The sequence below is a fragment of the Chenopodium album genome, chromosome 26 (genome assembly GCF_948465745.1).
Source record: "Chenopodium album chromosome 26, dcCheAlbu1.1, whole genome shotgun sequence".
NCBI lineage: Eukaryota > Viridiplantae > Streptophyta > Magnoliopsida > Caryophyllales > Amaranthaceae > Chenopodium > Chenopodium album.
In genome coordinates this window covers 31,833,766-31,849,212 of record NC_137859.1, presented here as the reverse complement: position 1 = coordinate 31,849,212, position 15,447 = coordinate 31,833,766, and the positions used below count along the sequence as shown (strand labels likewise).

The 15,447-nt window shown below is 32.4% G+C and overlaps 1 protein-coding gene across 1 annotated transcript; it reads right to left on the bottom strand.

Moving 5' to 3' along the window:
• Positions 1 to 7,602: 7,602 nt before the first annotated feature.
• Positions 7,603 to 12,814, bottom strand: LOC145617025 (putative glycosyltransferase At5g03795). Its single transcript, XM_081671729.1, has 5 exons — positions 12,788 to 12,814; positions 12,392 to 12,745; positions 10,603 to 10,865; positions 8,510 to 8,858; positions 7,603 to 8,283 (listed from the first exon to the last, which is right to left on the bottom strand). The coding sequence occupies exons 1-5, from the start codon at positions 12,812 to 12,814 to the stop codon at positions 7,603 to 7,605; spliced, it is 1,674 nt and encodes a 557-aa protein (XP_081527855.1).
• Between the last annotated feature and the right edge of the window lie 2,633 nt (positions 12,815 to 15,447).

The window sequence follows — 15,447 nt, the reverse complement described above, 5'->3', positions numbered from 1 at the left end:
TCAAAGTCTTAATTTCATCAACCTTTCTCAGGGTATTGAATCATTAAGCAACGTGCCATGTCACATGGGATTGAAACTCTTTTCAATATAATGTTGAACCTTATAAGAATCTTATCAATATAAGCTTAATCAAAACTCAAAAATCCTTCGAGATTTATCTCTATAGATCTTGAATCCCAAATGTACTCATCATCCTCTTCAAGGTTTTTCATACAAAATGCATTACCCACCACTTGACTCTTCAAGCAATGAATAATTGCTCTTTATACTAGACCAAGAAAACTTCATAGCTCCCACTAAACATCTTGTACACACAAGACCTTTTCTTCATTTTACGAGAACATCAAACGATTTGATTAACTCACAAAATTAAGAACATTAACTCCCTGATGCCAACTTCAATCCATTATGGATATTTTATGCATCCCTAGGATTATTGGATCTTCAAACTTTTGATTGTATCATATACAAATCTTCTTTCATGAACAATTTCAAGAAAGTGTTTTGAAATCCATCTACCAAATCTTATAAGGTAGAAATCACTAAATATCTTTAATAGATCTTTGCAACATGTAAAGGTTTCATCGTAATCATAGTCATACTATGAATTAGTTGAATCCTTAAACAAGTCTTTGCTTTAGTTAGAAAACATTTTTCTTTCTTGTCTGTTTTTCTTATATTGGGTTTCACCCAACTTAGGCAAATTATTCAAGTGTCATACACTTGCTTACAGACTTAGAATCTATTTTAGATTTCATGGTTTTAAACCACTTGGAGTCATAACTTGTCAAATCATCTTTATTACTTGCATAATCATCATGTTCCAAAATAAATATTTTAGAACTTTTAGTCAATATGAAATCATATTTCTTTGGCTAAGTTTACATATGCTAGTTATCATTGTGGGTGTTAAGCAACAATTGAAACTCATACAACAACTTTGTTTAGTTTTCAATGAGAAATGACAATAGAGGATGTGCACTTGGAATGTACTACCTTCGACACATGGTTATTAATCCCATTACACATAATGAGACCACGCGTTGTCATTTGTAACATAAGGTGAATCATGCTCATATTGTTGCTTTTATTCGATAACTTCTCAAATTTCTTCGAGATTTTCGAAATTACTTTTCTTGAACTCTTTCAAGGCTCTCAAACTTTTTGAGATTCTTATACTCCCACTTGCCTTTTGAGGAGGCATATTTAGCATAGGGTGAACCAACCATGGTTTTGAACCATGTTTGTTTGTTGCTTTTCTCGAACTCTTTCGACATTTACACTACTCCCACTTGACCTTTTGGAACAATTTTCCATAAGGGCACCTACTTGAACAACAAACATTTTGTGCTAAGTATGATTTGTGTAGTAGTACCCCTTGCTCTATATAGGAATCGAACGTGCATCAAACAGTTTAATACATGTTTTATTCCTTAATTTGTAGAAAGACTTTATAAGAACGTTTCTTATCCATATCACATATGAAGCCTTTGCTATATTTTGATTTGACCTGTGTAGTTTGTTTAGTTTTGTAGTTTATCTTAAAAGTATATCCCTTGAACAATGGTTGGAAGATAGGTAATATATCTCATATAGGTTGATAGCTCCCTTTATAAACACTTCACAAGGTTTTCTTTCGGAGTTTGTTGTAAAACGATTTTACAACTCTTGGATGTTTATCAATGTCTTGGCTTAAATTCTCATTATTACGATCATATCGCAATACTTCGAATGTGTTGCCAAGTACATGCCTCGACTTAAATTTTCACAATTACAATCATATTGTAGTGTAATCATTATCTTGTCAAGTTGATACTGAACTTCATACTGAACATTTTGAACTTTTCAAAATCTTCACTCTTATGCTTCAACTAAGCACAAGTAGTGATCGTATCACAAATGAAGTTTCATTGTCTGTCTCTAGCCTTTGAACCTTTGGTTTTCTTACATCGATATGTATTCGACCTCCAGTTCACATCATCATTTCTCTGAATGGTGACTTAGTCAAAATTTCAAATTAGAATGATAATTACATATATCAATGGATTCATAATCCAATGATAATGAAAGTCCATCCCTTTGGATCTTCCGCATGCAATTTTCATTTTCATTCGAATTAATTGACATATTAGAGACAACTTATATATATAGAAATGGTTTAACTATTTCTATCATATAGAACTTTAAACCTATTTAGCAATTCAAAACACATTATGATTCAATGAAGCATAGAATAACATTTATTCCACGTTTTTGAATCTTCGATGTTTAGTCATTACTAACATTGAATAGTATTTCGTTAATGGCAAGAATAAATAACATTTATTTAATTCTAGCCATTAATAAGGTAAGGTGAAATATAGGTTCTACTTGTAAAGTTGCACCTTTTGCTTCCAAACTTGTAGATTCTACTTGTGAAGTAGCAACATTTGCTTCTAAACTTGTAGATTTATTTCTCCTTTAGCCATAACTTCTTCCTTTAGTTCAACCAAATTGTGCAATGAGTGATCTAAACAAGACATCGTATGTCCAAGAAGTAGCAGTATGCTAAATCAATTTCTATAATACAATTCTTAATTTGGAACATTTCCATTGTTTTACCTTCCAACTATATGAGGTAGTATCTAATCAATTGGAATTGGTCCATTTAATTTGAAACATTTGTTGTTCATAACAATTTTTAGCATGTAAGTAGTTCTAGGTTTGAGAAGTAGCAACTTGTTTGCATTTCTTGGCCTATAACATCTTAATACAATCCTCATATATTCCTAAACCTTTCCCGTTTGAGCCACTTAGAACACTTCTCTTAGGTTCAAAATGATACTTTGCTTAACTTCTTTAAGCACTTTTCATGATTTTGCTAAGTCTATTCTATCATTATTCATATAAGAGTTTAATCAACTATTTAACTCTATATAAAGTGGATGAAGAATAGCGTCATTTGATCAACTTTTGATCATAGAGATTTCCAATCACTTTCTTATATTCAATCATATTGAAGATAAGAGATTTTATTGGACTTTTACACTTGTCTTTTGGAGGGTTTGTACCTCTCATCTCATTATATCCCTTGAAACACTTTTCAAAATGAAGATGTGTTGGCATTCTACTCAAACATTTTGAATAAAACCAACCTTAGACATGTGACATGAATATCTAAAACTTGCCTTTTAGAAAAATCTTAGCAAAATTGGAATATAGGTTTATGGATTATCTTTTAAACCTTTTTAGAACGTTTCTCAACTTTATTTTCAATCGAGGAGATTATATATAGTAATAAAATTAGAACGACATGTTACTTATAAGTAAACGCAAAATTCAATTATGTTTATTAAAATTTAAAGTACCATAAGCGAATTAAATTGGTAACTTTAAAGCATTTATTCAATGTTAATTGATCCCAATTGAATTAAATGATTCCAAGATCCTTTATTCGTGCAATAATTGACCGGACTTTGGCCCTGCCATCAACCATTACATTTTCAAGGTGAGTAAACTCTTTACTGATTACAACTCTTGGTTGAATAACTAACCATCACATGTTTAATTATTACCCTTAGCTTCAAGGTTCTAAACTTTATCTTTAGGTAACCTTGTTGAGTATAACCAATTAAAAGTGTAGAATTTGTCCTACCCCCACTCCCCAATGAAATATATGACGCCTAGCTTTGGCATGACTCATCATAAATGTCAAAGGTTTCATCGGGTTTTTAATTGGAAAAGCTGCCTCAATATTACCGGGACCTAGATTTATTATGTTGTGATTAAATAGTGAACTCTAGCGCATCATCACAAAACATCAATAAAATCTAACATGCATAAAATACTAAATGCATAAATAAGACATAGCATGGCCCCTAATCCTTAGAAAACTAATAAAGTAAAAAGCTCCCACTTGAATCATCATGGATCTCATCCACCTTGCTCCTTTGGGCCTTCACTTCATGGGCTTCTTGGATTATCTGCACCCTGTAATTCTATTCTATTCTATCTACTACTTAAATAAAATAAAATAAAATTACAAAAATACTTTATCGGTACGTTGACCGTACTTAGATTACAAAAATACATCACGATGCGCAGATCGTATTTAGCAATCTACTGGGCCATACTAGTTATTATATAGCACTAAACAACATCATATATTATAAAATTTCCACATAATAAATCACTCATCATGCTTTCCTAAACTATAACATCGAATGATCATAATTAAGGAAACATGGCATCTAAGTATCTCATATTTTAATTAATGTAATTAGATAATATCATATATTATTCATGATCATCAATAAAATATCATATATTCTAAATTAGTCATGAGATAGAATTAAATCTTATTTTAATCTTAAAAGATAAATCATATTTATCCTCAAAGATTATCCTAACAAAGTTAGGAAATTCTATCCTAATTACTAGCCAATCACAAATTTTAAATCAATTATATCCAAAAATAATTATGGGATAATCACATTATTTAAATCAATTATTATCCTTTTGGAATATGCTCAGAATATCCTAACAAATCTTATCCAAAATTAACCACTTTAATTATGGATAATTATCAAAATAACAACTTTAAATACGGATAATATCAAACTTAACAACTTTTGAAAGATTTGATTTTATCCCATAATAAACAATATTTATCCAAAATAAAACTGATTTTATCTCAAAATAATTTTGTAATTATCTTGAAATATTTTCAAAAACTAATTTTTTTTTGAAAAACGTGCGCCAGCCACCGTGGTGTGGCCAGCCGAAGCCGGCCACGGTGGTCGTACATCGTGAGGTGTACGCTGCACTACAGCGGTGCACAGCAGTGCCGTGCAACCCTTGCACGGTGCTGCTGTTGCTGCCTTTGCTGACCCATCCTGCTGCCCTACCTTACTCCTCCCTCCGGACCACCTGCAGCGGCAGCCGCCGTGGCTGCGCCACCCAGCCACGGTTGTCGCTGCTAAAATCCTTTTTTTTTTATATATATCAATTTTAATTAACAACTTTTGTTAAATAAAATTCATGTGGTCCATGATAAATTAAAACATAACTTTTATGCTAATTCATCCAATTAAAATTAAATTCACAATCTAATTTTAAAATCTAGGGTTCTTCATGAAAATAATCCCCAATTTAATTTAACTTTTAAATCAAATCATTGATCATGCAAAATTCACAATTTATACATAAAATCAACTAGATTAAATTCATGAATCATAAAACAAACGAAATCGAACAAAAAATCAAGCACAAAAATCAGATTTTAGGGCTAATTAGGTTCGAAATTTTCGAAAAATTAGGGTTAGGGTTTGAAAAATATTCGAGCATAATAGGCAAAAAACGGATCTCTTCATGGCTATTTTGAGCATTATTAAATCATATTTAATCGATTCCAAGAGTTAAATCACATTTAATATAATAATTGACCCATAATTAAATAATTCTCCCTCCTAATTGAATTAAAATTATGGACTATCAAAGAATTATAGTCAATATGCGTAAATGCAAGAGGCTAACTGATACCACTGTAGGAGTTGTTAGGTACTACGCAGCGGAAATAAACATGAATCATATTCATACAGTACCTAATCCAAGGATCTTTGCATAACACATAAAGAACACATAATTGTACCTTTGAAGCGTGATTCCACGTGCGATCGAGCAAGAACAAAGGGAGATAAAGAACCCCAAGCGTGATTCCTCTACTTGGTCCACGGGCACAAGTTAAACCTCCACTAATGCTAGTTAGTCGTGACTGAACGCTTCAATCAACCTTCAACGGAGAAGAGAGACACGAGCTAACCATGAACCACCACGACGAACACCACGAGCCACCATGAGGGGCACAGCACGTACGGACGTGAAGGGGAGAGGGGAGGGCCGTGAGGTGAGGAGAGTGTTTAGGGTTTTGGGACTTGGTTGCTTCTTTCACAATCTACTGTATGTTGATTGTTACTGCTTACATGCAACCCTAGGCATGGATCTTATTTATAGATCACATCTCTAAATAAGAGCCCATGTCAAAAGCCCAAAACCCTTATCCTAAACACACTACTCTAGCCCAACACTCTACATGGTATGTCATAATCTCATGAGGCCCATTAATGGGTCTCTTACTTGTTTAACCCAATACCCTTGTTGTGTGACCTCATAGGATCCATTCTATAAGGCTTTGGGCTATTTAATTAACCCAAAGATCAATTATCATATCTAGCAACAGATATTGACGACCCTATAGAATGAACTTATTATCTCCATAATAGTGATCCTTGATATATCTAGTAATTACACTTATCGAAGACATAACTCCTTCAAATGGGTCATTACAGGGGACGTGCTAGTCACGTGACTTAGTCAACGCCGGCGACAAAAATCAACGACCAGATTCCGGTAATAGGTAGTCTTTTACAACATTTATTTAAAAAGAGGTAGTCATTTACAACAATTTTTTTAAAAGGTAGTTTTTCACAAAAAGTTGTATATAAAAGGTAGTTTTTCACAAAAAATCCTTTTATATATATATAATATATATATATAGTACTCCCTCTGTGTTTTAATAAGTGTTACACTTACTAAATCAGGCCGTGTTTAATAAGTGTTACACTTCCTTTTTTGGCAAAAAGCTACATTTAAATATTATATCTCTCTCCTCTCATGGTCCCCACTCAAATCCATTACTAATTTTTTTTTATTATATACTTCCTTTCACATTCATTACTTTTCAATAAACTATTAACCCTACTATTTTTTCTTTAACAATTTTTTAATACTCCAATTACACCACTTACCTCTTATTTTATTTAAGTCAATTAAATTGCCTAAAACTATGTGCCGGTAAAGGGCCTGTTCACTTCAGCTTAATTTCAGTTCAGTTCAGTTTAGCTCTAATCAGTTCAGTTCAATTCAACTCCAATCATTTCAGTTCAGTTCAGTTCAGCTCCAATCAGTTCACTTCAGCTCCCAATTTCCTTCTCTCATATAATATTAATTTTAGCTCTATTTTGTACAGTTTAGTTCAGTTCAACTCCAATCAGTTCATTTCAGTTCAGTTCAGCTCAGTTCAGTAAATGTGAACAGGCCCAAACTGTAACACTTACTAAAACACGGAGGGAGTATAAATTTTGTACATTCAAAAGTTTACTTATGTTTTATGCTACACAAAGTATTATAATTTTTTTATTAAATGATAAGTTCGTTAAAATAAATAAATAAATAAATAAAAATAAAAAATTCTCTCTTTACAAAAATTTAAAAAGTGAAACAAAAAAATATTATATATCAATTTCTTAGGGTCACGCCCTTACATGTCATTTTGCCCTTAGACCTCCAAAATCTCATAAACGACCATGAGAAGCTAGAAGAAGATGGAATCCATAAAAATTTCATCTTTTATTTCTGTACCATTGTATCATGTATTTTATGAACAATGATATCAAATCATGACTAGTAACTAGATTTAGTTTCCCCTTTTGTTTACAGATTAAGTGTGCTCATATCAACTGGATTACCAGCCTTTCAAACCCCCCTCTACTTACAACCACTACCTCAATTGAACTCATTTTCACATTATACAATTTTTTGTAAGGATTTACAGGAATACAGGGTCTATAACTCTTGATGATCATCATGAACATGAACATTCAATCTCCGAAGCCAAACCGAGTGAAGTATCATATGGAAGAAATCATAGCGTTTAGGAGGAGAATGAACTTCAAAATGCCTCCTTACTTGAAGCACTCTTCGGTACATCTTCAAGTATTTCTTTGTAGAAATGCTCGATAAGATCATCTTCAAGTTCGGTATGTCCTTCACCGCGACTTCAACTGAGAAGGACTTCCAATTCAACACATCACTAAATGGTGGAACGTAGTGATCCGATATAAGAACAGGCACACACCCGGTGTATATTGCCTCGACAATCCTAGGGCTCGCGACTTCATAACCACTAGGACAAATACAAAACTTGCTATTTTTAAGCATGTCATAGTATGAAATACCTTTTGGGAGGTAGTTGTATATCTTCAAGTCTTCGTCGTTGTTGTTTCCCCAATGCTCTAGGAGGATTGGCCTAATTGGTCCATGAAGTCCACCCGCGAAGAACCCTAATATGGATCGCCGTGAAGGTGATGGTCCTCCAACAAACCCTTGGATATCCCCTGTTCGAAGGTTGATCTCAGGAAGGGATATATCCTTTCGAGGCTTAAACCCTTCGGAAGTATTAGCATTGCATAGGACTCGAATTGAGTTCTTGCTTAGGTAAGGAACTGAATGTGATGCTTCCGGCCCCTTCAAGAACAAAAAAAGGGTGGCATTATAGCTAACCTCGTAAAAAAATGGCATCAGAAATTGATTAATGTTACAATGTAACATTAAACTAACTCTGTTTTTAATTATTTGCAACAAAGAAATATTTTATGTCTCACAAAATATAACTCTTTTGTTGCAAATAGTATGAAACGGAGGTAGTTATTGTAAAGATTGATTATATATATTGTAGATCTCCCACACGTACCCAGTCATGACAAGAGAGCATAAAATGATCAGCTCCAAGGCTACGATTCCAGTAAGGATACTTGCTAGAAACGACATTGATATAATCTCTCACGGTGTGTTTGATGGGACCAAAGTCACGAGAGTCACGTATATAAACATAATGCACCATCATAGTGACACTGAAGGGAAGGAAGAACACATGAGCCTTATCTTGGTTCTTAGTTCGGAATTGGTTATTGATCTCCATAAGGTGTATGAAGTTCCCTTCGGTTGAGTATATACTTTTACAAGGGCCGTTGTGAAACAATGGGGTTTCACCTTCCTCATAAACAAAAACCTTGAATCGTTTCTCCATTTCCAAGTAGCTCCTGCAATATAATTATCGATCATATGCAAGCACAAAGTTTTAATAACCTAACACTTCTATATCGCGAATTTTTCACGTACTATTATTTTAATACATCTCTCTTTCCGCTATAAACAAATGATGTTTATTTTCTATGTAAGTGCAATTTAACCATTCATTATTTGATACACAAAGAAAAGAAAAAGAAAAAAAAATTGTGAATGAACATGTTGATCAAATTAAAGGAATTATGCAACTTAAAACACAATCAATTCTAAATTTACCAGGCCAAATCATGTAATTAAATCTTTTTTCCATTAATAATCACGAATAAGTGAATAATCAATGATCATGCATTCGTGCGTGCCAAAGTGGCACGTAAATAACAAATTCAATTGTGTTAATTATCAAACAACTAATCCTCATCATCCTCTTTTTTTAAGTACTCGAGTTCATCTTAATTATCATTGCATCTCATATTAGGTACTCCGTTCTTGAAAGATGTTTACTTGGTGCATTTAATACATCTCTCTTTCCGCTATGGATGTTTTAACAACACTTAAGATGTTTTTGTCAAAAAAAAAAAAAAAACACTTAAGATGTTAACACACTCATTAAGTACGTGAATAGAAATCTGAATAAGCAAGAAAAATGACCTTTAATTTGATTATTTCCACATATGTTTATAAAGTTCAAATCTTGAAAGAATCAGTGACCACTAAGGTAAAGACTAGAATAGACCCGATCTACAATAACTTATTGTAGACCCAACCTTCTAGTATACCATACGAATGTGATTATATCATACGAAATGTGATTATATTACTACAAAAGTGATTATATCATCCTGAAACTGTTATGTAAATATATCACTCAAAAAGTAAATTTATCATTATAAAAAGTATCAAATAGTAAATTACATTATTCAGAAGATGATTTTTAAATTTTATCATCCTAAAGATAATTATATAATCTCATTAAATGGTTTAATATGACATTATATAATTCAAAATATGACTCACAAAAAGATAATTATATCGTCTAAAAAAATGATTATATCATCCAGAATGTGATTATATTATTTGAAAGTGTCAAATTTTAGGTCTACAATAATTATTGTAGACCGGGTCCATACAAGACCAATTGGACCACTAAAACAACTTAGCTAGGGTAAAACAAATGCTTAGACTTTCCAAAAGAAGAAACTCATAATAACCTTTTGGGTTCAATTTACAAATGGAGTAACTTTTTAAGTAAAATTAGTATATAAATTAATATTTGCTTATTATGCATGTACCTTAATTTAACACTCATCAGTAATCATACATATCCTGCCAAATGTATTTAATGATATAATATAACCAACAACTCAGCAAGAGTAACATTTACGTCTCAATCGCCAAGCCAAATTGAACATGCACTAAAATCGGCAATAGTACTAGGACATACATTTATCTTAAGTATCATTTTCAGAAATTATAACTCTAAATAATAAGGCGTCACATCATTCCAACTCTAAATTCAAAATGTGACACGATTTAATTAAATAAAAATATCCCATACGTCTATATGGAGAATTGGAGTATAACATAAGTAATAGCCTGACATTTTAGTTAATTCATACTACTACCTCCGTTACAGGTTATGTGCAACGATTAGACATTTTCCCTCTCTGCTTTATGTCAAATCGTTGCACATAACCTGTAACGGAGGTAGTATAACAACTTTTTCCGAATATCCTATAATGGTTCGTTTATCTTACATACCTGTGAAAAGCATTGGAGTTCCAATACATTGGACCGACGGGCTTGAAATCGGGATCATCATACGTACGATTTGTGAACTTAGCCTCCTTGATTCCGGCCCGAGCCTTTTGAAGCCCGATTTCAAGTTTATCCAAATCAGTAACCACCTTCTCTAGTTCGACTTCCCTCATGGGAGGGGTTTGTGTTTCATTTAAGGTAGTGACGATGATATCGGTTGAATTTGGAGTCATGTCCTTAAATGTCATTGAACTCCCATTTGTCGCCTGTTGAGCTCAGCTAAATTAGTCTTTTGTATAACAACATCACTTAACCAAATTTAGTAAAGTAATTCCCGTTGTCAATTTTAAAAACTTATTAAAAAATAAAAAAAAAAATTAAAAAAAAAAAAAACTTATCCTTCCAAAATTAATAATCGCATTGATTTTGTAATGTATACTAGTATTACTTCTGTTCTTAAAGATGTTTACACCTTATAATCTTTAAAAATTAAAAAGAAAACCCCAGTTAAAAATGGATATAGTAATAAATTTGCATTTTCTTAAGATGTCGATGCTACATTAAATATTGTGGAAAAAGATTAATGGGAAGTAAGCTCAATTAAGAACAGAGCAAGTAAATACAAATACTCCTTATTATTTTAAGTTGTGAACGATACTCGATCTCAAACTACCATTAATAATCAAGTAATCCACCAATTTTTGGTCCATCTCATTGTACCTACATAGATAAAGTTTCAAGCTATATTTTTTTTTTTGAGGGGAAAATCTATATAATAAGTGATCAAGGGTCTGTTCATATTTACTGAACTAAGCTGAACTAAACTGAACTGAACTGATTGGAGCTGAACTGAACTGAACTGATTGGAGCTGAGCTGAACTGAACTGAACTAAACTGAAATGAATATTTCATGAGAGAGGGAAATTAGGAGCTGAATCGAACTGAACTGAACTGATTGGAGCTGAACTAAACTGAGCTGAGCTGATTAGAGCTGAACTGGACTGAACTGAACTGAAATTAAGTAAATATGAACAGACCCTAAGTGCAAAATGATTTTGGTGTATATACCTTTTTTGACTTTCTGGTGTATATACCTAAATACAAAGAAAATATAGTATTAATTGATGAAGAACTTGAATATGTGCATTATTCAATTAAGCCCTACGATAAAAATTCGTTTCAAGTATTCTATTCTCCTATTGTTCTTGTTTGACGTATTAATCTCGTCCCAACCCGAAGTAAAATTCATGCAATCGTCAATACTACACTCAATACATTAGTTTTCTTTTTTTTTTTTTTTTTTTTTTTTTAAAAAAAAAAAAAAAAAACCTTTTCTAGAATTTTAGGACAAAAAACACGGAGAGAAATACAAGGGAAAGGGAAAGTAAATGATTTTCTTGTTTTTGTAAATGTCTTCTGGAAATTTGGTATCCATGAAAATTAACTTTCTTAAACACACTTCTTAGTAATCATTGAACAATATTAATGTGTGCGACCCGTAATTAATTATAAAATATAATAAATAAAAAAACTCTTACTAAATTTTTTTTTCTCATGTCTCCAAAATAAAAAAAAAACAAAAAAGATTAACATCAGGGCACCAAATTGAGATTATGTCAAATCTTCAAGTACCAAAAGTAATAATTTTCGTATACACAATGTCGCTAATGCAAAAACATGTCACGAAAATCGACAGACTAAGAATGAAAAAAAAAAAAAAAAAGAAAAAAAAAAAAAAGAAAGAATTAAAGGAAGAGGAGATAGAAAAAGTGATGAAAAATCTCACAAGTGCAAAAACAGATGAGTTATTAGCAGCTTGAATTGTTGCAACATTATTATCAGAAGGTGTTGATAAAACAGATTTCTCTGTTACAACACTAGCTTTCTCTACCATTATTCCCTCTTCAATTTTCAACCTCAAATCTTCTGTTGAAACTCGGTGTATCTCCCTTGAATTCACACCTGATGAAGTTTTCGACGGCGAAAACAAAGGGTTTGGATTAAGACCACCATTGAATGAAACAAACCCAAATAACAAAATCAATGGTAAAGTAAAGCAAAGCATTACTTTCACTAATGGTGATGATAAATACAAATACAACCCCATTTTATTTTTGTTATTTCCTTCTAATCTCTTGTAATTGTTCTAATTTTCATCACTTAAAATTATATGATTATATTAACTAACCCAAAGTTTTTGTGGATGGTGCAACATGTTTAGTTTGTTATATCTTTACACTGAAAAAAGGGGTTATTGTAAAAAGGTGGTGGTTTAGTATTTGGTAGTAGGAAGACAAAAGAAGTGAAAGGTTTAAATTAAAAAAAGTGGGTCAGAAATCAAGAGAAAGTGAACATCTGGTGATAAATAGTTGCACCTTGAATTCAACCAGCCAGGCGTCTAATTGAACAGACCTTGTTTTGGAATCAAGTACATGCAATATAAAAGGAGAATGAAACCAAAAACTAGTTTAAAGCCAAATGTTAGGGTGGGGGTCAATGTGAGTGTGAAGATTTTTGTTTGACTGTTATTCCTTGCTACATGACAAAACTGTTTTTTGGAGTTTTTGATAGAGTTGAAACTGATTCGAGTTGGAATATTCCCATCAAATTCGAAGTGATTGAAGGAATACTCTCTCCGTTCCAAATTAATTACGGAGTACAAGATTTACTACATTTCTTTACCATGAATTGCTATACTTGCCTATTTGGTAAATGATTAACTGGAGTAGACTCGTACGTCTAATTTAACAACTCTTTTTTAATTCAGAAACAAATAAAGCTTACCTAAATGGTAAAATGGTGGTGCTCTTAATTGAACATATCAGTGCAATAAATCCGTTGTTTTTAGTCAATTAACTATTTGGATTTTATTAAAACTTATTAAAATTGTAACTTATTAGAACTGGAACTTATTGTAAGTATACCTCACTAAGTCACAATATAGATTCTTGTCAAAAAAAAAAAAGTCACTATATGCCTATATAGATTAAGATCTAGTGTTGCATGTTGTGTTTAGTCCATATCTAATCCATAGCCCATTAAACACATATTAAATGTCATGTTATATAATTATATTGTAATGTTTATAAAGTTCGCACAACATAACTCAAGCCCATCATAATGTTATGTAGTCACATGAAAGCCGAAAACAAGTACTCATTTTGCCTTGTTATGTTGATGAGCTGACTCAGCTCACATTTCGGATTTCCAGCTTGCCATTCTGTTATGAATTCTGTTTTGCATAACATAATTCTGTTACTAACTTCCTAAGATATTTCTAGAACTTCTTGTAATTGTAGAGCTATATATATCCAGTAATACTCTTCATTCATAAGTTTATGACATAATAAAATCTGACTTCTTTTTCTCCAGATTTTCTCTCTTTTCTCTTGATTTTGTTTCTTCCAGAAATTAGTTTTCTCCAGTTCACATGGTATCAGAACCAACAATACTCTGATTTGATCATCTGATTTCTTCTCTTTTCTTGATTTACTCGATAATCGAGTAGGATTTCTTCTTGATTTGCCGATTTTTTTTATTTGATCAACGATTTGTTTGATTTCGACATGGCTAGGGAATCAAACTCGATTATGAATTCGATGAATTCACAATCAGTGAATTTCAATGATCCTTATTACATCTCTAACAGGGATCATCCAGGTATGTAGATCGTGAATCTTCCTCTTACTATTTCGAATTTCTTGAATTGGAGAAGAGCTGTGAAAATGGCTTTGATAGCTAGGAATAAGCTTAGATTTGTTATTGGAGCATTGAGTATGCGTACTTCTGATTCTTCTGATTATCAGAAGTGGATAAGAAATGATTACATGATAACGTCCTCGATTATGAATTCAATTGATAAGTTCTTGCTGGTATTTTCATATTTGTGAATTCATTACATGAATTGTGGAAGGAGATTTCTGAACGTTTTGGTCAGAGTAATGCTTTGAGTTAAAGAGGAATTTGTCGCGTATTCAGCAAAATGATGTTTCAATTGCTGAATATTATGGTGAATTGAAGCAAATTTGAGATCAATTGCAACATCTGGAAGGATTTCCATATTGCACTTGTGGAGCTATCAAGCAATGTAGTTGTGGCATGCTGAAGAAGATACTGGAAGCTGATCAGCGCAATAAGCTGATGCAACTTCTTGCTGGTTTAAACAAGTCTTATGATCAAGTTAAGACGAACTTATTAGCATATTACATGCTACAGCAGGTTGAAACTCAGAAGTAACTGAATGATGCTGTTGATTTTTTGCCTGAAATTAGTGCTTTAACAACTACTAGATCTGTTCCTTTTAGTGGTGCAAGGCAACCTGTTGGAATTGCTAGAGGTTTTGGAGGTGCTAGCTCCAATTTTTAACAGAAGAAGGATTATAAGAAGCAGAAATATGATAAGTTTTGTGACCATTGTAAGACTAGAGGTCATAATATTCAAGATTGTTTCAAGATAATTGGTTATCCTCAGTGGTGGTCATCTCTAAAGTCAAAGCTATCTATGAAGACTACTGCTAATGTTCAGTCTAATTCTAGTATTCGTTGAAAGGCTCCAGTGGAGTTTATTGATGAAGTTGGTTATGATTCTGGTGGTCCTGATCCTACTGTGGTCTCAACTGTGTATCAGCAGGTTGTTAAGATGATGCAGAATGGCAAAGAAATGGCATATGATCCTATCACTACAATTAACTTTGCAGGTATAACTTCTGTTCATAATGCCCAGTTAATGCAGAAATCTTTGATCAAAATGCTTGGATCATAGATACTGGTGCATCAGATCATATGGCATCAAACTTAGCTTTATTCACTACTTTGCAACATTTATTAAAATCACATATAACAGTAGGAT